Source organism: Grus americana, chromosome 3, assembly GCF_028858705.1.
Source record: "Grus americana isolate bGruAme1 chromosome 3, bGruAme1.mat, whole genome shotgun sequence".
Taxonomy (NCBI): domain Eukaryota; kingdom Metazoa; phylum Chordata; class Aves; order Gruiformes; family Gruidae; genus Grus; species Grus americana.
In genome coordinates, this window is record NC_072854.1 from 91959980 (window position 1) to 91983789 (window position 23810).

Genomic DNA, 23810 nt, shown 5'->3' on the forward strand with positions numbered 1-23810 from the left:
GGGCTGAGCCCTGTCGGCACCCCTTGCACGGTCACCGCCGCTGGGACAGCCTCGCGCTCCATCCTTTCTGATCTATAAGGGGGTGACATGGCACAGATAAAGGTCCTGTCGGCCGGGGGCCGGCGGGCAGTGGCGCCGCAGCCGTCTGTATCCATCAGGCAGAGCAAGGCAGAAGCGGGTACGTGGCGAACAAATTCTTTTGTGAGCACTGGGAAACAGTTTTTACTTTTCAACTCTGTCAATATGATCTAGCTCTGTCTGTCTCTCTATATATGTACAAACAGTATATCACAATGTTGCCTTTTTTGTTGGAAATATCAAAGTACAAAGATTGTAAACCAAATCGGTGTAATAAAAGTTTCAGATGATTCACTGAGGTGGCTGCCAGCGGTGAGTCTGTGAGCGCTGGTGCCGGGCAGGGCTGGGAGACACGTGAAGCCCTCGGAGGGCAGGAGGGGATGGAGTTCATCCTGCTGGCTTAATTCCCTGCTGACCTCTCCTGAGTGGCGTGGTCAAAGGACTGAGGCAATTGGGTACGTGCCCTGTCCTGTCCTCGGGTGACTGCAGCCCATGGGGCAGAAGGAAGCTGCTCTGTTTTCCTCCAGACCCAAAGATGCTGCTTCGTTTGCAACCCTGTGGGATGTGGGGGCCAGCAGTCCTGCGGGAACCTGTCTACCTTGAAGTTCTGTGAAACACAGATTTTTTTTTTTTTGACCGATTTGCACAGAAGAGCCTTACTGGTAAAGGTGAGCATCTGGTTGTAAAGAATTCACCTGTTTGCAAAGCAGGCTAGCACTGATCAATGGCATAGCAACCCAAAGCAGGAAACCTATCATTTATTGATTTTTTTTCTTTTTATTTTTCACCACCCATATCAGGGACTACAGACAGGTTTTGCTATAAAAACGAATAAATCCTTGAGCAGAGCAATAGCCAGAAAAAAACTGTTGAGGAACTAGAAACAACATTCCCTCTATCCTCTATGCATCTCACGTCCTCCTCAGGAAAAAGCCTAAAATAGCTGTTTGCCCTGAAGGTTAGATGTGGACTAGACCACTTAGATGGTGGAGACTTCACCTCAGTTGTTTTACAGGTGGAACACATCCAGTTGCCTGAACTAAGCTTGCTGCTGGAGCACGTAAGATTTAGTTTCAGGTACAGTGAGAGAGAGCTCAAGAGGCAAACTGCTTCTGCAATGCTGCTAGAGTCCCGTGAGGTATAATGCCTGTATTGTGTGAAGTCATAGGTTGGATGATGATCTGGGAAAGGCTGCAGTGGTGACCACACATTGAGTTTTTCTCAGAAATACAAATAAAAACAAGCCTCTGAAGTAAAGTATCTCCAACACTGAACCTGCAAAGCTCATTGCTCTCTCAGAGGGGTTTGGTGGAGGGGTGCTGCAGAGACCCCAGCCTTGCTGCTTCCCGGTTGGCCCATACAATTTGGTGAATGAGGTACTCGGTCTCCTGGCCCACCTCTGCCAGGCGGAGGTCGAACTCGGTCAAAGCCTTGTTATCCGCCAGCCCATCAAGCAGCTGCTTCCCACCATCCTGCAAATGGGTGAGAAGAGGGGGTTAAAGGAGGAGATCCAAAAGTGAAATGCATTGCTCCTTTCCTCCTCCCCAGGGCACCTTCTGCACTTCCCTGCTGCAGGTGATGGGGACCTCACGAGATGGTGCCAAAAGTGACGAAGGCCTTCGCCCAAGCCCGAGATGTTGCTCACAGGAGAAGTACACAGGAGTGTAACCTTATGCAGCACTCAGTGATATGACACATGCTAATGACTCCCTCCGGGTACCGTGTCAGGAGTCCTCAAGCTCAGGCTGGTTAATAAGCATGGCTGGCGATGATAACCTGCTCTCCCCTGCGCCCAGCTTGCTACTGGCTGGGGACAAATGGCAGTGTGATTAGGTGTGCTGCTCCTCGTCTCAGCAGTGGCAAGAGCCCCAGCACTGGCAGTCTCCTGCCTGGATGCCATTTCCCAGGCTGGGTTGGCTTTCCTGGGGGGAACATCTCACGCAACTGAAGTCCAGCCTGAATGGGACAGAAAATGTGATGTAGATAGCCTTAGGGAGGTGACTCACTTTGGGGCATTTCCCTCCCTCACCTGAAGCACTGCTTTTAGGGATGCGACAGTTTGACTTCCCACCCCACCCCCTGCCGGCTATTCTCTTTCAGGTACCAAATACACCTCCTGCCCCCATCTCCTCCATCCAGGAGGTCCCCTCATGGCAGCACCCTGCCTCTTAGACCTTTTGCCAAAAAGGACAGAGCAAAAAGGACCGGGAAGGAGTCTCTTTTTCATGGGGTACAGAGGTCAGAATCTGATGCATCTCTAGGAAAGACCCCCATTTCCCCAAAGATAATACCACCAGCCCACTTATCGGGCTGCTGTGGAGCTTCACAAATGGGTACCAGGAGAGCTCATCAGAAGGAAGATGCTAAGCACAGAGATTATTATTTACTAAGCAAAAATCCTTCTCTCCTTTCCAACCTTTTCCCCCTTGTATCATTAAACTCAAATGATTTTCCACATCCAGGATCATAAAACGCAGAACTCACAAAAGGTTTTCTGCCATCAAATCCTTTTAAAACCATTGTCAAACACATTGATGCCAATATTCCTGCCAGCAGGGACAGCTGGTCTTGCTATCTCTTTATTATGACAGTGAGAAAAATTGAGGCAGCGCAGAAAGTTTAAAAGCCAGCATGATTGCATTTGGCTGTCTAGTTTCAGATTTCTAAAGCTTTTTTTAATCAGCAGAAGAGAAGCGGTCTGGTTTGTAGGCACATTGCATAGTGCAGCTCTTAGGGATGTAGTAAGATCTGTGGATGCTCCTCTGTCTAGAAAATGTAAGCCTGTGGTTTAGGAGCCACTTATAAGCATCCAGATGTGACATTTTTGACCTACTGCCCCCCTCCAGAGCTGCAGGGTGAGTTAAAGAGGCTCAACAACTGAGACAATTTTCTAACAGTCTTCTCTGAGTGCGTGACGGACAGGAGAGATTCTGGGAAGGGTGACACTATCTGTGTGCTGCTGAGTGACAGATGGCACAGCAGATCCAAAGCACAGAGGATATGCATAAGGCCCTCGTCTCATGCCGCCTATCATTATTATCTACTCCCACGTGTGTGAAGCGGCTGTGATTCTTCCCAGACATCCTCCCTGGTTTTCAGTTTCCTGGGGCGAAAATCCCTCCCGGCCCAAAAGCCCAAAGCCTAGAAGCCAGATTCAGCCCTGTGAACAGAGCTAGATATAAGGAGTGAGATAAATGTGTGTGCGTGTCCTTCTCCTTCCTGCCGTCTGCTGGAGCCTCTTCACTGCTTGCAACTGATTGTTATCGCAGCAAGATTGCAAAGTGAGGGATGCATTTGCCTCTGCGGCTTCAAGGCAAGGCAGGCTCAGCATCTGCTTTGCACGGCCACCACGCAGGCTCGCAAACTGCAGGGAGAAGGGGTTTCTCTTACCAGCCCCAGGTGGTTGCATGAGAAGTTGATACTTGTCAGGGTGGTGTTCTGAGCCAGGACCTGGGAGAAAAGCGTAGCGGTTGGCTCTGACAGGTTATTACTTCCCAGATGGATGGACTTGAGGGTGGTGTTGGTCAGCAGGGCACGGCCGATCGCCTCCCCGCCTTCATCCTCCACGCAGTTGAGGCGCAGATTCAGGGAGGTCAGGGTGGAGTTCTCAGCCAGGGCTTGAGCAAGGGCCTGAGCTCCCAGGTGACAGATCTGGTTGTTACACAGATCGAGGATTTCTAACCTGCTGCGGTTGATCAACTTGCCAACAGCTCGTGCCCCCTTGTCCCTGATGAGATTGTGGGACAAGTTCAGCTCCACCAAGCAGGGATGATCCAGCAAGTTACGGACCAGCAGCCTGGTCTTGTCATCATCCACTTTGCTGCGCGTCAGCTTGAAAACCTGTGGGGATAAAGGACAGGGACACTAAAACAGCCAGCATTTTGGATTGAGCTTTGTACAAGACCTCAAGAGAGTTAAGCCCATGGCCCAGCCAGGATTCACCTCCCTTCACTTCAGACACCTTTAGCCACTGGGCTCAAGTAATTGCTTTTATAGTGGGCAAGTACTTCCAGCAGGCAGGACGTGCCACTGATGTCCCATGCCTATTCTAGGGAGAAATGGTTCATCTCCTGGAAATCCTTGTTCCTCTCCTCTGACTCTCAGGATCTCTGACATGGGGGGGGGGGGCGCTAAATTTAAGTGAGATAAAGCTGCCCAAATGTCTGCAGAGAGTAACAGCAGATCACTGTCTGAATGAGCATGTGCACTGGTGGTAACCACAGTGCTCTCTGTGAAGGGCAATGCCCTGCGTGGCCAGGGCACCTCAATAGCCACAGGAGAGGTAACTTCTCTTCTGGAAGCCAAGCAGACAAATATTTCCCAAAGCATGCCACTCTGTGGGGAGAGCATTCAGCCAGCTCCCTCTGGCTGCGCTCTGGTTAGCAATGATGTTTTGAAGGGGCTGAGTATCTGCACTGCAATTGCCACCAAACTGAAGATTGAGTTAGCACCCGTAAAGAAAAAGCCTCATCACTCTAAGGCAAATGTAAGTATTTCCCCATGCTCTTCTTGGGGGTCTCTGCTGCTCTGGGGCGTGTCGATATATATTTACCAAGCATAACCACCAAGAACTGTCCTTAAAGAAAATCTCTCTGTTTGGGCTTCTCCTCTCCTCCCTCCCAGAACTATGTAAGGACTTAAAACAGGAGTGTTGCTTTCTCTTGGCTTACAGGGAACATGTTTTGTGGGAGCAAGTATTTTTCTCACCGACCCTCTGACAACCTGTTCTAACAAGGAGATATGCAGAACAAGATACTCAGCGCTAGGCGAGCAAGTTAACATCTCTGCACTCTGCTAGACTGCAGCTTGCAAAGGGAAGGGTGCTGCCAGCAGGCAAAACTGGTCCCTGGGTTTCTACCCCCAGGCAATTTGAAGATCTAGCTGAGAAAAAAAGGTTCCGTTTGGAACACGTTACTTTCAAGTTGTGGCACATCTTCACAGCAACAGCCAGGTTGCAGCAGTCCTGGTAGGTGAAGTTAAAGAGGTTCCACTCGAAGTTCATGCCGCAGTCCTTCACGCCATAAGTGAGATGAAGCTCTTCAAGGTGAGGGAGAGCAGTAATGAGGACTCCCAGGTCGTAGTGATGCACGGAGACCTCACTGAGCCCGAATTCACTCCCTGTATCAGAGAGGTCATCCCTCTCCTCCTTTTGATCCACCTTTACTGGTGGCAGGAACTGATCAACCTCCAGTTTCCGCACATAGTCTTTGCAGAGCGGGATGAGCTCTAGGACCTGGTTGGGGTCTGTGGTGTTAGGGATGAAACGTTTCAGGATGTTCTCCAGGTGACGTTCAAAGAACATCCGTTTCCAGCTGTCTCCATAGTTGGAGATGTCACACACTTGCCAGCGCTCAGTGCAGCACCTCTTCCAGTAGTCCTCATTGCTTATTAGGTTGGCAGTCACAGTGAGCGGAAGGCCAGTGGAGAGCCTGTCCAGCACCTTCCTTTGGTGCTCAGGCAGAAGACGGTCCAAAATAGGGTTCTCTGGAGGGGATGAAGAGGAAGAGAGGTTGGTCTGGGCTGTAGGAAGCACAGCTGGCACTATGGTTCTGCCCAGGCCCCCAGCTGTGTGCCCATGCCCTCCCCTCTGCTGATACTGGCTCTTTTCTCAGTTGCCCCAGGTGCAGGGAGCTAAGGTGGCAGAAAATGTGTAGGATACATCTGTGTAGGATTTCTAACTTCTGCAATAAAACATCAGTGTAATTGGGTTTACTCCCATAATATTTGGGAACTGCATCAGAAACTTAGCTCCCAGTTTCAATTTAGTTTGAATGCAGTTTATATTCAGAGCAGGACTTTGGCTCCCAAGAGAGCTAATTCAGCCTGACAGCGATGGGAGAGCTTGGCTTGGCATTTACTGAACCTTCTCCCTTTGGTTTCTAAGCATATTGAAGGACGATGTTTGAGAAAACCAGTCTGTGTGCTCTTCATGCAAGTCCTCGTGCCTTTTTGTCTTAACTTGGGTGTCTGTCTTATACCAAACTGATTCCTGTTCCTTTCCACTAAGATACACTCTTAGCTTTTAGATCCACCTTGTTTAAATGAAAGTTCTCTTTTCCCAGGAGCTTTCTCCCCTCAGTTTCTTTCCTGATGCTTGTCATAAGTCTCAGCTGGCTTCTGTCTGGTGGAAGGTCTTTGTGGTAAGAAATACTAGAGAAAAGCCGTGTGTACTCACACCATGAATGCTTGGTGACACGTACACGGTAGTGTTCAGTAACACAAATCATCAGTGGAGAGGCCTGTCTGCACATGGGAAATTGGATTTTGAGACACAAAGTGGGGTTAGCTTTATATTTCCTGTCTCTGTGGCATTTCCTTCCTAATGGCACCCAAAGTTCTACCACAGCCTTTTCCTGCCTGGAGTCTCTTCTCCAGTGTCCTAGAGCTGGCACTGCAGTGACCTTCTCTGCGAAGTCCCGCAGCACAAGCAGAGGTGGGACACGCGTGGGCAGAACTGGGCTGGCGTCACTCCCGCTCACTCAGGCAGCACCAGTGGGCAAGGTGCGGCTGCGTGGCTCAGGTGAGAGTAGGAGGTCCTCAAGACACCGAGCGCACTGCTTTTATGCGCACGCAACGTAGGTCCAATCCATTTGGCATTGGACTGACTGACCAGGCTGAGAGGACTGTGAGGGTCTCCCAGCTCAGACCCCCAAGTACCATCAGCTCCTGGGCTAAGGCAGCACTGAGCTCCTCTGTACTGTCTTACAGTCCCAGTGTGGACATAGCCTTAGACCTGTCGTTGGTCTTTGCTGCCACTCCACTGAGTCACCCAAAAAGACAGGTAGGCCCTTTCTTTCCCCCTCCCAGTCAGTCCCCAGGTGAGACATGCTTTTTCTGTTTTGCTACGTTTCATCAGTCCACCTGCGTCCAAAGTACATTCCCTGCCTGCGGATGTAACTTGTCACAGCACCACCGTGGAGAAGGCCTGAGACTGTGAGTACAATACGTATCTGAGATGGTAGCTCCTCTGAGCAGGGAGAAATTCTCCATCTCTTTGTACAGCACTCAGCACAACGGGGCTCCATCCTTGAGCGCTACTGTAACGCATATGTGAATCAAGAGAAGGAAACAGCGACTCCACAGCCCCAGCTGCGGTTGAGGTAAGTGAGTCCAGCAGAGCATGGAAGGAAGAAGAAACGATAGGACAAGGTTAGGGCAGAATTACATCCTGGAGAGCAGCCCAGAGGACTACAGCCATCCTTGGAGTGTATAAGTACATACTTAGCAAACAGTTTGTTTAACTGGCTGCCTGAGGGGATATTTCTCCCCATCTGTTCCTTTGGCAGGGCTGGGTACCGCACTGTGCCTTTCAGATGCATCTGCCTGCCTTGTTGACCCTCTGCTCCCCAGGACTGACGCTCCCTTGCCATGTGTCCTGGGGACAACGCATTCCCGCTTACTTTCGAAATTGTGAACGATGTGCTGGAGGCAGAGCTCAGTGAGGTGGGGGACAGTGGCGAGGGACCACTCGGGATCCTCAATGATGCGGTGTGTATAGTGCAAGTCGGCAGCGAGGCTGGTCTGGGACGGATACAGCAAGGGAACGACTGTGCTTCTGTCACCAGCCGCTGGCTGCTGCATCCTGTTCAGGACCCACTTCTCCTTCAGGAGAAGCAAGAGGAAAATCACTTGAGAGCAGGAGTCACCACCACATTTTCCAGCTGGGCTGCCTGCAAAAGAAAGAGGCAATTTTAGAAAGAGGCCAGCGATAAGAATGCTCTGCTCACACTGCTCTCCTGTAATGCACTTGGCCCCTGCCCTTTGCTTGCCTCCTCTGCTTGGACTGGAAGCACTGAGCAAAACAACTATTATTCAGCCTTATCTTTATACACTGCCCTGTACAAAGAGGTCTCTAGGTACCACGTGTAATAAGCAGATAATAACGTGGTGTTAATTCAGAGTGCTGTTGAAGAGGATGGACAGGAATTGATTGTTTACTGTCTTTACCAATAAAAGAGATAGATGAAGCTGGCAGGAGCTGGGCTTAAAGCAAAGGAAAATGATGGTTCTTCACACCGTCTGCAGTTGAACTGGGGAATTCCTTGCCACACGATGTTGTGGATGCTGAGAGTCTGTGCAGGTTCCAGGACAAGTCCATGGAAGAGAAACCCCTTGAGAATGATTCAGTGCACAGAAACCACAGCTGTCTCCAGAGCTGAACACAGCGGGAGGCTGGGGGAGAGTGGAGAGTGGGGAGAGTGCTGGAGGAAAGAAACACACATACTTATATTGTTTTTCTACTCTTCTCCTGGCATCTTCTTCTAGCCACTGTCAGAGATGCGATACTGGGCCAGACCATCCCTTGGTTTGATCCAGTATGCCTGTTCTTATGACTCTTTAACGATAAATGCTTTACAGATGAATACACTCTAAGTGTATTTGAGTTTTTTTCTACCTTTCCCAATTACTCTCCAGCTGAACTCCTTCCAAATATCCATTAACTGATGGGATGGGTCAGGCCTGTTCAGACCACACTGAGCCTAAGCAGATATGATCTAAAAGAACTGGCCTTGAGCAGAAGGCAGGATGCCCAGTCCTATTAGCTCTGCAGAGCTTTTCCAGACCAAAGTTTCCCATTTGCTGTTTCCTACCCCAACTTCAGGACCAGCGCTCTCAGCTGTCAGGATCCCACATGTATGGTTATTGCCTCAAAGTCCCAGTGGTTTTCTTCCCAGCCCCACCAGTCTGAAAGAGGCAGAGGAGACACTATGAAGGAGCCTGCCTCTTGAGTCCTGGGTTCAACAGGAGCACCCAGGTTTGGTGAGCATCTTCCAGGGCATACAGACCTATGCTGATCCTTACTGGGGCTAGCTGGACATAACAGGGCTGCAGTGCACAGCTGGGCAGTTAGAGACTGCAGGCCACCTAAAAGAAGCATGAGACAGATGGATGGATGGCAATGTCAGAGGTGAGGACCAAGAGGATGCCTCAGGGCAAAGGTGACCTTGCACCACAGCAGAGTCAAAAGGATCCTGTGATGACATCCTGCACAGAAGCCAACTGCAGTGCAGTATCTTGTGCCACAACATCCCTCAGCCAAACAGTGCTGTGATCCCAAACAGCTCCTCCTTTGTGAAGGGCCAGACAGTGCTCCCCAGATCAAACATCTCAGCTCCTTCTCTTGCACCAGGCTGCTCCCTTCTCCTCTGTCTGCCTCAGTCCGCACAAGCCCCTCTCTCCCTGAAAGCTTTCTATCTAGCTTTGTATCTAGTGTTCCTCCCTCTAGTCCTTCCCCTTCCAGAAGACATCTGAGGAAGGGCCTGCAGAGGAACCTGCAAAACGGAGAAGTCTGTGAGATGGAGAAGAGGAGAAGAGAGAGATCTGTGAAATACTGAGAACTAGAGAGGAACAAAATGACTCACGCTGTACTGCAGCAAATGTGTCAGCAAAGGCTTCTTCAAATGCACTTGAAGCAGGTCTGAGAAGAGAGTAACTGTTTCAGAAGGAGAGTCAGGAAAGGGTGGAGATGGCAGTGGCTGGGCAGTCTCCAGCATGAAGCAGGAGGATGAAAGGCACCAAGGGCAGGGAAGCTCTATTTCCTGGGAGGCACTGGTGTACGGATGACAAAGGCAAAGGTTGTACAAAAAGGGAGCCTAGTCTGAAGAAGGGTGGGTGTGGAAGGAGAAGGAACGGGTGACAGGCAGAAGTGAGGACTGGTGGTCCTTTCTCTGTGAAGCTTCCTGCCCGCAAAGGAAGGTGCTGTGATGGTGGCCACCATTGAGAGGGAAGAGAAGAGGCCTGATTCTCCATAGCACACTGACCCAACTGAAACCCAGTTTTTGGTGCTTGATGGACTTCAACAGAAGGGCAAAGCACTGCTGGATGGCAGTGAGGTGGCATTAACAGAGAAGTGACTAGGAAAAATGTTTTCTCCTTGCTCCTTCGTCCTATTCAAAAAGCATCTGTATCACTTTGTCCCCCAGGCCAGTCACAGCTAATTGGAGCTTCTGATGGCTTTCCTGACCTTTTAGGAGCAATCATTAAATGCCAGCTGTTGGGGAAAGCCAGTGCGGCATCAGTGGCCTAGGATTATTTCATGGCCGCATTCCAGCAGATGATCGGATTGCCAGTTTACCAATGGCAGATCGATTTTTAAAGGCTACGTAACCCATGGTGCATGCAGGATTGCCAAAGGGGCTCCCGGAGACACAGCTGCCCTCAGGCAGAGCCGAAACAGCTCTAGAAACAGTGCAACCCCTCCATACATTGGATGAAGCTTGCTGAGTGAAGCCCACCTGCAGCGAGAGGTCAGCTGGTGTTTGCTACCCAGCTGTGGGCCAGCCCCAACGTGGGATGGCCCCGAAGGAGGGGCAGACAGCTTGGGGTGTCTGTGTCCCGCCGGCTGCTGAGGAGCTTTCCCCCCACCTGAGCTCTGCACCAAGTCAGCTCTGCTAACTCCACCATCCCCACTCGGCGTTGAGCGTGAAGCCAGCAAGAGCCAGGCTGCCGGCGTGTGACAGCCAGCCCGCAAGGCGTCTGAAACAACCCCACGCCTGCGGTCCTGGGGAGGGGGGGTGCTGAGCCTGACGCCGAGTCACTGCTCGCACCGCATCCATTCCCACCGCCCCAGCACGGTAAGCACACCTCACCGGGGTGCAGCCCGCCAGGGGAAGGGCCTCGGTCACCGCTGCATCCCCTCCACCTTGGCTGCAGGAGTCTCACGCAGGCAGAGCTAACGCGCCAAGCCAGTTTCCATGGGTGGGTTTGCTAAGCATGTATTTAAACAGCAGAGAAGCGTTGTAATTCACTATCAATAAGCCAAGTCAACAGCGTTAATGCACGCTCCTTCCCACCCACTCTACATACACATCGGTCACCTATGCTAAAAAGGCTTTATTAAATGATATACAACGAAAAAGGTCATGTAGTAAATTCCCAGCTTATGTCATTTAACACCCAGATTAGACTGAAAAGTAAATGATACTAAAACTTCCAGAAAAAAAAAAAAAAAGAAATCACACTTCTCTTCCCGGGAAGAAGCCGATCTTTCAGAAATCCACTCACACAGCCAACTTATGCTGCTACCTAGCACGCCTAACAAACCTTCTTTGGTTGAACCTGTTTTGATCTGGAAATAAAGGATTTCTGCTCTTTTGATTCACACCAAAGCCCAGAGAGACCAAAAAAGAAGAGCTGCATGGAAACTGGTGACCTTTGGCTGATGCCTCCTACCATCAGTATGGTGATCCAAGAAACGGAGCAACTGTAAAAACTCTGTTTACTGGAGAGTTTGTAAGTGCAGGAGAAATTTCTGAGTTATGCCCCAGCTGAGATTGCATTCACGCTGAAGCTCAGTCTACCCAGAAATCGAGGAAGCTCTCACGTCAACGCGCTGAAAATGCCAGCTGTTCTGCAGATGTTCTGGCCTCTCTGCTGTTACCTCTACTGCAGGCAGGCTAGCGGGGACACTGGCAAGCGATCCTGAGAGCCGGCTAACACCACTGATCCCGCTGTCACCTGCGGGGACTTGCCATGCTCCCTTGCACTTCTAAAGGTTGATGCTAAGTGTGCATTAGGCCAGCATATCGCAGGCTCATCAAGGGGCTGAGCCTCTGCAATGGGCTTTAAATAAGTTAAAAAAAAAAAAGCATGCCAAATCTATTTAGGAATCTATTTAGCCTCGGATATAATGGAATTTGTCTGTAACGGGAGATTGGGCAGAATGAGGCCAGCCGGCCGTTTGGGAATATAGTTAATGGCATCACTGTAATGCAGGCGGTGCGAAGGGCCAGCACCGTGGTCCTCGACGTCTGTCAGCACACCCGGGTAGGGGTCCCTGCCCCAAAGGGATGCCGGAAACACGAAAGCACTTCAGACGTCAGCACTGCCCACCGCAGCCCGGGCCGCTCCGCGCAGCTGGCTCTGTCGTGTCAGCCCCTGGGGACTCGGAGAGGTCCCTCGCCCCCGGGAGGCAAGGACAACATCTGGCTGCTGCAAACGCCCCCGCCCCCCCATCAGCCCAGCTCCCCGAAATGCCGCTGGCGCGACCCCACGCTCCCTCCTCCCAGCGAAGCTCCTCTCCGGAGTCCCCGAGAGGAAAGGAAACTCATTAGCCCGGCCGCTTGATTAAGACCTGCAAACTGCCGGGGGGTGGGGTGGTGGTTGGCGTCCACCGAAGCGACGCGAGGTCACCGGGAGGGGGATGCCGGCAGCCCCCGGCCAGGTCGCGGCCGCAGCCCGGGCGGGAAACACGCCGGGTCCCTCCTCGCCCCTCGGCCCGGGGGGGTTTCGCCTGCCGGCTCCGCCCGCTGTCCCTGCCCACGGCTGCGGGGAAGGGGAGTACCAGCAGCCCGGCCGCCTCCCCCCGGCCCGGCCGGCCCCTCACCCGCCGCCGCCGCCGGTCGCTGGGGACGCGGCCGTTGCCGGGGCGGGGGCGGGGGCGGGGGCGGGTGAGGGAGCTGGTCCCACGTCGCGTGGGGGGGTCGCGGGTGGGTCCGAGCCGAGCCGGGACTCCCGAGCAGAGCCCGCGCAGGGTGCTGTGCCCCGCGGCCGGCTCTCACCCGCTCTGCCTGCTGCCAGGGGCTGCGCGGGGCGGCAAGAAACAGCAGGAAGGCAGAGGGATGGGATTTGGGAGCGTGCCCGGCTGTCACCCCGCCCCACAGAAGCTGCTGAAACCCAGTGCTGGAGCCCCACGATGCTGGGCCTCAGTGAAAGCCCCTTTTTCCAGCATGGAAGAAGTGTGTGAGCTCACCATGAGGTCCCTCACACCCCGGACTGGCCCAGGGAGCTGCTCCAGGGGTGCTGGTGGGGACATTTGATGAGGGCCCATACACTCCTGCGGTGGTAGCTGCTGTGGCATTCTCAGCAGAGTGGAAAGAAGAGGGCAAGCAGCGCTCCCTGAATGATTAGGTGCCGGTATTCAAATGGTGAATGCTTTGCTGGGCACAAGATACTTGTTTTGTTGCACATTTGTATGTTAAGGCTCATCAGTATTCACAACAACTTCCTTGCTAAAGATACGCTGTCGGCGCCTGAAACGGGCTTGCTTCAAGGCCTCACATTTTGAGGCCGTTACCCCTGAATGACAAATAACAGGCAGGTCCCAGGGGGAGCAAATCTGAGAACTCCACCAACAGCAAGATCTTGGTCCATCTGCTGTGTGCCCATCTCTGTCCTCCTCCATCTGCCTTTCCTCCATTCTGCTCGTGAGCACCCTCTTGTAGAGCAAGGGAAACACCTGAACCCTAGGCATGGCAGTGACTGTGGAATACAGAGAGTAATCAAAGGGAAAACGTGCATCTCCTCTTTCCCATTTCACAGATCTAAGCATTTCAGTATTTGCCAGCAGATTTTCAGACTGAAACGTGGCTTGCTTTTGCTCCTTCAAAATGCTGATGCGCTCAGTAGTGGGTACATGACAAGTGTAGCTAGCCCGTGCCCTGTGGGAGTATACATAATACTGGTGCCAGCTCTCATGATAGTCCTGCAACTCCCATGATAGCTGGCATCTTTGGGAAGGTGACTTTCATTTAAAATAAACCTCCTGGTCATGAAGATGATGTTACTAATGTGATCCAAGATTACCTGAAAGGCTCAGCAACAAAACAATAAATGCAAAGATGCATAGATTAAAAAAAAAGGATTGAGATGTTGAGGCCTCCTTTGTGAGTTTCAAAGATGGGGAGTTAGGTTTTGGCAGCAATGGACTTCTTTTCTAGGTGTGGCCTGATTCTGTCACTCAACTCCCCAGAAGACAGTGACACCGCCTGTGCGTCAAGCTGGTGTTTAACACAGCGGGGATGTCAGAAGTCTTGCAAGCAAACATTGGCCCAACACTGACCATGTTATTCCAGGGAACACATCTTCAGGGCTTTCCAGATCTTGAAAAGCAGGAATGAGGGCAATATAAAACTAGAAATGCTTTCTCTTGCACTGATTTCAATGCACGTATTCAGTTTGACTCTGGAATAGCAAAGGAGGTAGCCAAACTAGATCCACAGAAAGAGCCCCCCTGAGCTGCCCCCACAATTGTACTCGATTCCTGAGCCAAGCCTTCAACAAGCCAGCACCAGGGAAGTCTTTACCCCACCTCATGGCTAATATGATGCAAATGTCATGTTTTGAAGACTTTGTGGTCCAATGTAATCCAGTTGTGTCTGCCCAGAGTCATCAGATCCCAGAGACAATATTGCCCAAGTATTGCACTCAGTTGTTGAACTGGATGCAACCAGATGTTGAATCATATGCTGCGAACAAGTAGTGGCACCTGAAAAATGGCTGTGTTAACTCTTTGTCTACCTTAGCATTCGTTGCCATGCGCGTAGACATTAGCGTGCATTTCCAGTGGGGTGTGCAGTGGCAGTTATTCCTCAAATGCCATGGAGCAGCTGACTGCGGAGGGTAAAACACCCATATTCATTCCCATTCTCCCAGTTCACATCTGAGGGAGGGGATGGGGGAAGGCACTGCTTCCCGGCCTTAGTGACTACAGCATCATCCTACCAGCAAATTCCAGCTGCCTTCTGTATCCCTCCAGCTGCCAGGGCTCAGATTTCCCCCAGACAGCACCTATGGTGCTGTTGCGCATTATCAGCTCAGTCGTCTTTGTCTGGAGTTTGAGGACAGCGTAACAGTAGTTGAACTTCATATCACAACAAATAAACAGGAGAGGAGCCAGGTCCTGCAGTGCCTTGTGTCTGGAGAACATATCCCACAGGGCATCTTCTGCTGCTAATGCGAAGATTTGGCTGCTGTTCTGGAGACAGGGCTATGGCTATAGGGTGACAACCTTTTTTAGTGTCGCAGGCATGATGGATTAGAAACACGTTACCCTGTCTGGCTTCTCCCACTCCGACTTCTTTGTCTCTTTGAGGCCATTCGTAAGGACTTGCTGGGAGATGAGCCTTGTGGGGATGAAGGCAGCACCATGTCATCCTGTGAAGGGGAAAGCAAGGAAAATCCTTGCTTTATCTGCCCGCGTCTTAAAGCTCGTAACTGCGTGTGATTCCTAGAGCTGTGGCACCAGAAGCTCAGGCTGTGTCAGAGAGCTCCAAACCTCTGCTCCATCCCCAAGTGGTCTTTAATAGTATCGCAGGCTGCGCTTGCTGAAGATCATCCAGGGGGAGACTGGTGGCAGGGACCTGCAGAAGTTAAAGATAAATTTGCCCATCCATGGCTGGCCTGGGGAGCTCCCTCTTTTGCCCTGAACCTCTGCTTTTCAGTTTCCCTTCTCTGCTGCTGTCCTGATTTCTTTTGGCAACAAGCTCCAGCAAGAAGCAGAGCCTTGCTCCTCTCAGAGAAGATGCTGGATGCGGCCCCTCTCAATTTATGCATCTTCCACTTCAAGATGAGCAGTTGAGAGAAGGGGAGCCAAGGGGACCCTTGCCCCAGCAGCACCGAGCTCACGGATTGCTGACAGCCGTGCGGCACCGGCAGCGGAGCTGTGCTGGGTGTCGCTGGGACAGGGACGATTGCCAGGCACTGCCTAGTGCCAGGGCAGGAGAGGACAGTGCCCAGGCACAGAAAGGTGCCTTTCCCTCCTGCAGCCTGCTTTGCCTGGCCACCAAGACACCCTGCAGCCAAGCAGCTCTCCTCTCCTCTAATCTGCTTCTTGGTTTCTCCCTGGTGGGGTGGCACCAGCACCAGCTGTCTCCTCCTCGGGGACTGCACAAACGCATCTGGTGAGGTTTTTGCCCATGGCAAGCGGCAGACTGTTTGTTCGCAGTGGCAGCTGGAGGTAGCAGGAATGGAAGGGGGAAAAAACAACCTGTCTGTGCACGTGTCCTCCCGGTCAGCTCTGCTCGTGCATCTTCTACAGCCCCCTTTGTCATCACATCATGCTGTGATGGCCAGAAGTCACTGTACTCGTTCGGGACATCATTTTATTCGAGTCCTTTATGTCGTGTGGGGCAGCTTCTCTAGTTGATGCCTTCAGCGAGGTAACCCCCATCTGTCAGATGTGTTTACCTCTCCGGGGGGAAGAACCATGGGCACAGCTGAAGGTCAGGTTTGAGAGGAGGCACAAGATGTCTGATGTTTGCCTGACACCAAAGGGATTCACTAGGGCAGGAGCCGGCGAGCCTCGTCCTTGGTGCCAGTGCAGTCCTCTTGAGTGGATGGCTTCTACCCTTTCACTGGAAAGTTCAGAGGAGCACAGAAATTTGCCACAACTGTGGGGGACATGGCAAACTGAATATGCTGAGGACCAGGGACTTGCTTCAAAGCCCTGTCTCCGGGCCCTCCTCTGGCAAGCTCCCTGCAGCTCCTGCTGGAAAACACTGCTTAAAAGCAGCCGGCATCCCCTGGAGTCCTGGGGGAAGTGGCAAAGGAAACAGCATCCTGGAAGGAGGAAAAAGCCCCCCCCCCGCACAGCCAGCACTGAAGGGTGGGGGAGCAGGATGCTCTCCGTGCTGCCACTCCTCCCAGAGCTTTCCGCTCTCCCTGGGTCCCAGCAGGAACCGTGCAGCTGCTGACAGCTATTAATAGACAGGGAGAACGTGGGTTTTGTCTCCTACTGCTTCCTGGGATGAATAGTAATTACCTTTAATTAGACTGGATTTGGTTCCACCTCCTACCTTCTAGCCCCCTTGCCTGTGCTGGCAGGGAGAGACCGGCCCATCTGCTGCCTGTGCTGGCTCTGTGGGGAGCAGGGCTCGGCAGCGGGAGCGGAGGCTCGTCTCCCCAGGACGTCCCGTGGGCCATGCCTGTGGATGCTGGGCACAGGGGAGGAGGCAGAGCCCACCAGCTGTCTCACCCTGGCCTTTTGATGGCACACAGGAGCCCTGCGGGAGGTGAGATAAATGATCCCACCAAAGCCTGAGGGTGCGAGTGGGTTGGATGCTGTCTCTTTGAGATTAATTAAAGAAACAAGACAGGGGAAGAAATAATCAGGGGATCTGACCTGCCATGATGGTTGGCATCCCCACCACCACCATGCATTGCACCAAGGTCTGTGAAAAGGGGCCTCCTTCCTTCCCTGCTAGTGCAAGCCAGTCCCAGGATACACTTGGACTTGTTCCCCTGTACCCCGCAGGGCAGAGCCCAGCTGCCATGGGGATGATGTTAGAGGGGTTAGTAAGGCTATGACCTGCCCAAGGGGGATGGTTTTTTCCTTCTTATGCCACTCCATCTCTGGCCTGAACTCTGAAGCACAGAGGTTTCTTTCATCCAAGTTAATTTAACTTAGACGCAAAAACAGTGCAGGAGGTTTTCTTCATCCTCTGAGGCTGTGCCTCCCAGGAATCACATCCCAGAAAGATGGAGGCAAAGGTGGATGGCTGTTAAATCTTCCCTGTACATCCCAGACTCTGGCTTTGTGGCTGGACATCCTCTGCCCCGCTGTTTGCCCAAGATGCTTGGTAAGGCTGCACTTCACTTACCCCACTTCTGTGCTGTCCTGAACAGCCACGGTGCCTCAACAAATCCTTGCTGCTCCCCTAAAACTTGGATATATCCCTGCTTGGTTCAGCTCAGCAGCTGGCAACACTTTCCACCGTGGGGATCCCTTTCCTTCAGCAACCCTTACTGCTTGTAGCAGAGCGAGAGGAAAAGGGTGGACACACTGCCTCATCCTGCCAAGCCGAAGCTCCCCACGTGAGACAGTTTATTTGCCTCTTCTTAGTTTTTACATTTTTTTTCCAGACCATATATTTTCTCGACTGAATCATGAAAACCTTCCTGTGGACAGGCTCTGTGCTCAGAGACCTACTGGCTCCTGTTTGCAAATGCCTCTCTCCTTGCTGCTGGAGTACTCTCTCCTTCCCTCGCTCTGAGATCCCTCCAACGTCAGGCCAGAAGATTCAGGTCCCTCTGCTGACTCCCACTCAGCCCCTCGCATCGCATCCAAATGGCAGATGGCACGCTAGGCTTGGGCAGGAGCTGTGCCAGGCTCCCCTCCCTTTCTCTCCACCCTTAGATCTACAGAAAAGAGACGGAGAACCAGCACAGCCAGATTTCAGGCTGCCGTGTTTGCCCCGGCTTCTCTGCTCTTCAGCCCCAGTCAAGGTGGGATTGAAGTGGGGGGTGCTGGCAGAACCCCAGCCCAAATGACGCCAAGGAAGAGAGGACCTGCTCTGAAGCTCTCCTCTGTGACCAGCTCCCAGGCTATGCTATAATTAACAAGCAATGCCCAGGATGCAACCACAGCTGCTGCTTCCTCCACGCTCCCTTGCCCCGCTTCCTTCCTTCCTTGTTGGAAAATTTCTTGTTTGGCCAGGTTTCTCACCACCACTGGGCAATTCCCTGCCTGCAAAGCAGGTCTTCAAGCAAGCTTCTCTCAGGCAGGACCTGCCCCCACCCCCCTGTTGAAATGAGAAGGAGGAGGGGAAAAGCAGGGCAACCATCCTCCGAGAAAGTGTCTCAGTTGCTGTGGGCAGCACAAACGTCCTATTTGTGAGCCCTGCTGGGAGCACGGGGCTGTATTTGGGCAGCAAAAGGGAGTCAGGGAGGATTTGCGCAGATATTCCCATCCTTTCTGCTTCAGGTGGCTGTGTTAGTGCAACGCCTGCTGCTTTTGGCTCAGAACTGGGTGGCCCCTTGAGCAATCCTTCCTTTCCTGGAGGGACGCTGACACTTTCTGCTGGCTCTTCTTGATACCCAGGGATGGGCATCTCCATCAGCACTGCCTGAGCTCTAGGGTCTCCACTGTCACTACTGTGTCACAGCAATCCCCCCAGACCCTGTCCCCGGAGCACGTGTCCCCTCACCACCAGGGTGCTGCCACTCATATCCTTGGAGGGGATGGGGAAGACATCTCCCTTAGGAGAGTGCAGGAGGAGTCAAGCTCCGAAACAGGGCTAGCTTCAGCAGGTCAGGCCATGAAGGAGGTAATTAATATAGAATGCTGAATGCTTTTGGTAGCCCTCCTCCTCTGCACCTCTATTCCTGTGAAATGGGGTGCTGTCCTGTCCTCACCGAGGGTGCCGGCTGTGGCCAGCTCCCTTCGGCTGTGCTGCTCCCTGCCCTGCGCACTTGCCCACCGGCTGCAGGGCTCTCCGACATGGACGGTGTCACCTCACTCGACAAACCTGGTAGCGGTTGTGTGAGCCAAGCCGGGGTGCCGTGCGGGAGAGGAAAGCTGGCTGCATTTTCACTTGGAGGAGGGAAAGCATCTAGTTAGTGACTTCTATTCCTGTCTGGGCTTGTTGCAGCCTTCACGACATTCAGAGCAGGTGTGAAACTTTTCCCTTCCCAGGCTGGGGATGAGAGTTAGTGGGAGGCTGTTTTCCAGCACTCTCCTGGAGATACTCTGTTGGTTTTGCGTGGTCTCTTTTTTCCCCGGAGTGGTCCACACGTTGCATTTTAGCTTGTGACTCTGTGTCATTCCCTCCTCTGTCGCAATTTCCACCTCTCCCTGTTGTGCTGTGTTTTGATAAATCCAAGGTGCTTGCAAGAAGGGTAAGAAGTGCTCTAGAAGGACCTGGAGGGAAGGTCAGGTCCCCCAGCACAGGCAGAGCACAGGGAGATTTTGAAAAGCCCACAGGGCAGGCAGCACAGCATCCCTCCCTCATGTGGCCACCAGAAAGCAGCTCAGAGGTCCAGGGGCTTTGTTATATTTGAAATGAGGGCATCATCCCTGCTTGCCTTATTTACCCCTGAGGCCAGCTGGTCTGTGATTGGGGGCCACCCAATACCCCTTGCAGCTGGCCATCCCCTCTCTTGAAGGCTGGGGGTGCTCCTCAGAGCCTGACCTACAGAAGAGGGAGAGCAGTGGGGAGGGGGTGAGCTCTTCCAGCACCCTTGAGCTAGCTGGGCTGCGTGGGCTGGGGAGGCGGGGGTACCTGGGGAAGAAGGCGCCTTTTCCTTCTCAGACTTTTGGTGTCCCCCAGCAGCAGCTCCGTACATCCTGCGTCAGCAGGGTCTGGTGTGGGTAACCTGGGGGGGCTGAAGGGGCGGGCCCTATCCACCCTGTCGCAGCAAGGACAATGTCGGGGCGGTCGCCGTGGCGGGAGTCGGACGCTGATGGGATAGGACAGCCTGGGAGCTTGTGCGCCAAGGGCTGCTGAGTTGACACTGTCCTTTGGTGCCCTCTTCCCACCCCAGCAGAGCCCGGCACCGGCAGGGCTGGGGAGCTGCCAGCTGCCATCACTGTCCTTCCAGAGCCACGCTCTGTGACAGATCCGCTTCCCACCCCTGCTGTGCCCGGCTCCTGGGCGCTCCCTGGCCCTGCAGCGGGGTGCGGGGGCCACGGCAGAGCCCCAGCCCCCTTCATGCTCCTTTTCAGGGCTCAGCTGACGGAGCAGGAGAGCCCGAGGCATCACACTGCGCGCTCGGGGGAGCTGGGAGCACGCTGCCAAACGGCTCTGGCTGCAGCTACCTGCCACTGCTTGTCTGCCGGTCTCTACCGTGTCCAGCAGCATCGCAGGCCAGCTCAGGGAGAACTGACGGGCTTCCCTCTTGTGCCCCGTCGCCGCATTGGGATTGCACTGGCAAAAGGACCTGGGCTCAGCCCTGGCACGCTGCAGGCTCTGCTTGCAGCTGTGGAGCTGGGCTGCCTGGAAACGGCACGCTTGAGGGTTTGTTCAAGGGCCAGAGCTTGCCTGGTGCCTGCAGGGTGCCTTTGAACCCACGAGGAATGACCCGGAGTGTTCCCAAGGACTCCTGAAGCGCCAGCGATGTGCCAAGCCCTGCTGCTGCCTCTGTGCCTGGCTTGTCCCCGGGTTATGCCCTGCGGTGCTTCTGCCAGGCCGGTGCAAAGCTTTCCCTCCCCCATTTCTAAGCCCAGCTGTACCCCTCTACTGCAAGGCCTCCAGCTCTGCCTGCTAGGGCCAACTTATCCCATTTGGCTGTGCTTTTTGGCTGCACTACTTGGTGGGTCTCTCCTTCTTCCATCTTCCCTCCCCGCCGGGGGCTGGGTGTCCAGGGTGATGCTGCTCCCCCGGGGCTGCGGGCTCCAGCCACAGAGCCCTCGCTTGCGGTTTTATCAGCAAGGAGCCACCAGCACGGGAGCTCCCCGGCTCTTGGATGTGGACAAGGGGGTCTCTTCTCCCAGAGGTGACTCTGGTAGGGAGTGATGGTGCTCATAGCAGGGACACCCCAGACATCCCACCCCGTGCTGCTGCTGCATGGCCACGAGAGCTAGCAGCTCTTGGGTCACTCTTGGGGTGACCAGCCCGCTGCAGGGAGCTCTCCTGGCTCTCCGGACCTCCGGTCTGTTCCAGGTGGGCGATTCCTGTGTTTCTATAACAAGGCAGGGGAAGAAAATTAAAAGCCCAAGTGAGCAAAGCAGCCAGGCTGAGCCAGGAAACATCAGAGATGCCTCTGTCAACAAGGCAGCCGAGCAGCTTCTTAATTATTGATGGTGCTTATAAATAAATGCTGGGACAGGGAGGAGAAGGTTACAGCAGAGCAGAGGAGCCACTTCTGGGTGGGGGAGGGAACCTAAGACCTTGCTTGTTTTAAAGGTCATTTGGTTTTGCATCTCTTCACCCCTTTTTCCATAAAACTCAGTGATATTTGAGTTGATGGATTATCTTCCTTGTGAGGCTTCTTCTTGCACCTGCCTAACTGGGCCAGCCGGGAGAAGGAGGAGGAGGAGGGAGGAAAAGCACCCGCAAGTGGGGGCAGTGAGGGAAGGAAGGGGGAGGGAGGGAATGCCATCTGAAATGTGGGACAAACAGGCAAACGAGGAGACAACAAAATTAGTAGAGCAGCAAATCCCAACCCAAGTGTAAATAATTCCTCACCATGTGAAAAGAAGGTCTACATAGGCTCAGATTTATCTTCCCATTCCTAGAGCTCAAGCCCAGGCAACCTCTGATGCAAAGCAAGAGGGAAGTGCGTGAAGCGAGGCTGGGCAACGACTAGAAGGAGACGCAGGGATCTTGGTCAGGGACTGGAATAGTAACCCAGTGTCTGCGTAGCCTCGAGGACTTTCACAGTAGGCTTGGGCTGGAGCGTCCTGGTAGACTACGACCCAGAATAGCGTAAATCACCCAAAATTCACCCCTCAATGTCCCTCCAGCAAGCTGTGCCCCGGTCAGGAGGGTGGGCTCAGTAGCAGGGTGCTCCTGACAGTGGTTGGGATGGTGGTGGCTCTGGTGGTGGGGAGGATGGAGTCCTTCTCCCAGCCCTGTGGGTTTTCCCAGTGCTTTCTGGAGGAGAGAGGAGCTCGAACTGCAGCCGAACAAATCGCTTCCCTCAGCAAGCGGCAGGGAAACACCAGCTGCAATCCAAGCTGAGGAGCTGACTGCAAGGCGCCAGTGCTCTCGCGCAGGGAACCGGCTGGCCGTGAAGGGCAGGCGGCAAAGGCGAGTTGCCGGGATTCCCCGTGAGATACGTCTCCTGCCTCTGCGGGCTCTTGGCACACTGCTGCGGATGGTGCTCTGCTGTGGTACAAGCCCGGCTCTTTCCCCAGCGATGCTCCTTGGGGGCTCAGAGACCCCCTGCACCTCATTGCCAGGCCCAGGGGCTGCTCCTGTCCTGCCTGCATGCCCTACACGCTGCCCGTCCCTCAGCTGAACACCTGCAGTGCAGAGCCATCCCCTCCTTTCCCAGGCAGCTGGGATGCAGAAGATGAGTAGCAGCACGAGCTCAAGGTGGCCCTGAGCTGCTCCCAAGGGATGGGACATCCTGCCTTGCCACGAGTGTTCTGGGTTCGTGGGCTCACCACTGCAGGTTTGTGTGTGCTGTGCGGCAGCTGCCCACACGTGGGTGCTCGGCTGCTGCGGGAGCAGGGAGCCCGCATGGAAGGTGGTGTGATGGTTAGAGCCTACAAGTGTAACCCAGGAACCCAGACATATGTGGATATGTGGGTTTCTGGGTTACACACATGTACACGTGTGATGTAACTAGCTTGGTGCACGCTATTAACTACGCACATAGAATCACAGAGTGGTTTGGATTGGAAGAGACCTTTAAAGGTCATCTAGTCCACCTCCCCCTGCAATAAGCAGGGACATCTTCAACTAGATCAGGTTTCTCAGAGCCCCATCCAACCTGATCTTGAATGTTTCCAGGGATGGGCATCTACAACCTCTCTGGGCAACCTGTTCCAGTGGGTGAGAAGAGACAAGCATGTACTTTCTGCTCCCCTTTTGCTGAAGTCGGGTAGTTGCTTGGGATTGGGGCTGGCAAGCCCTTGCATTGCACATGCCCTTAAGGGACCTCAGGGTCCATCTGGACTTACGGAGGTGTTGCCAACCTGACAGCACCTGTTCACAGCAAAAAAAAATCATCTCTTTAATTAGTTTCCCGCTTCCTGCCATCCCTTCTGTGTGTGCGCGTTTAGAGTTGCAAATGCATGCCCAGGATACTGCTCACACCTTAGCTCCCTGATGACTGTAAGGCAATGTAGGCTGCTCTTTTGGCTGGAGAGCTACATCTACAATGCATGTTTCATTCCCCCAAGCTCTCCCAGCTGAGCATCGCTTGACCTGCCGCTGAAATGCAGGGCGTCCCAGGCAGAAACATGGCAGACACTGCGGCTGCAGCACGGGACGTGAATGCACGGTCCTTCTACAGCAGGGAAAGGGGAGGATGGGACGTCAGTCTGTGCACTGGGGGCTCGCCAGGACAACAGCAGGAAATGCTCTCTCCTAAGGTCAGCGAGGGCCTGGCATGGCCACGGCTCAAAACCCAGCATTTCTACTGCAGCAACCTACTTCACCAGCCTGGGATGATATGGGCACCACAGATACCTCCACAAACCTACTCTTTGGTAGGATAAGATCCTTTTCCTCTTTCAGTCACAAAGCAGGTTTAGTGCTACTGAGGTTATGAGATCTAGTAAGATTGTGACTTGGTTATGCTGTGACCTCATTGATGACCCACTTAAATCCTTGCAGGCTCAGAAA

General features: G+C 53.4%; 1 protein-coding gene across 1 annotated transcript; it reads right to left on the bottom strand.

Annotated features, from left to right (window-relative positions):
* Positions 1-881: 881 nt before the first annotated feature.
* Positions 882-12185, bottom strand: TCTE1 (t-complex-associated-testis-expressed 1). Its single transcript, XM_054821782.1, has 5 exons — positions 12152-12185; positions 7479-7748; positions 4994-5562; positions 3469-3918; positions 882-1550 (listed from the first exon to the last, which is right to left on the bottom strand). Exons 2-5 carry the CDS (start codon positions 7657-7659, stop codon positions 1374-1376), a joined length of 1377 nt encoding a protein of 458 aa, XP_054677757.1. The 5' UTR covers positions 7660-7748; positions 12152-12185; the 3' UTR covers positions 882-1373.
* Positions 12186-23810: the final 11625 nt, after the last annotated feature.

Coding starts and splice junctions, on each gene's coding strand:
- TCTE1 (XM_054821782.1), bottom strand. CDS start 7,659: ATGCAGCAGCCAGCGGCTGGTGACAGAAGCACAGTCGTTCCCTTGCTG. Junction 5,563..7,478: donor CATCGTTCACAATTTCGAAA/GTAAGCGGGAAT, acceptor CATCCCCTCCAG/AGAACCCTATTTTGGACCGT. Junction 1,551..3,468: donor CATGCAACCACCTGGGGCTG/GTAAGAGAAACC, acceptor ACCCATTTGCAG/GATGGTGGGAAGCAGCTGCT.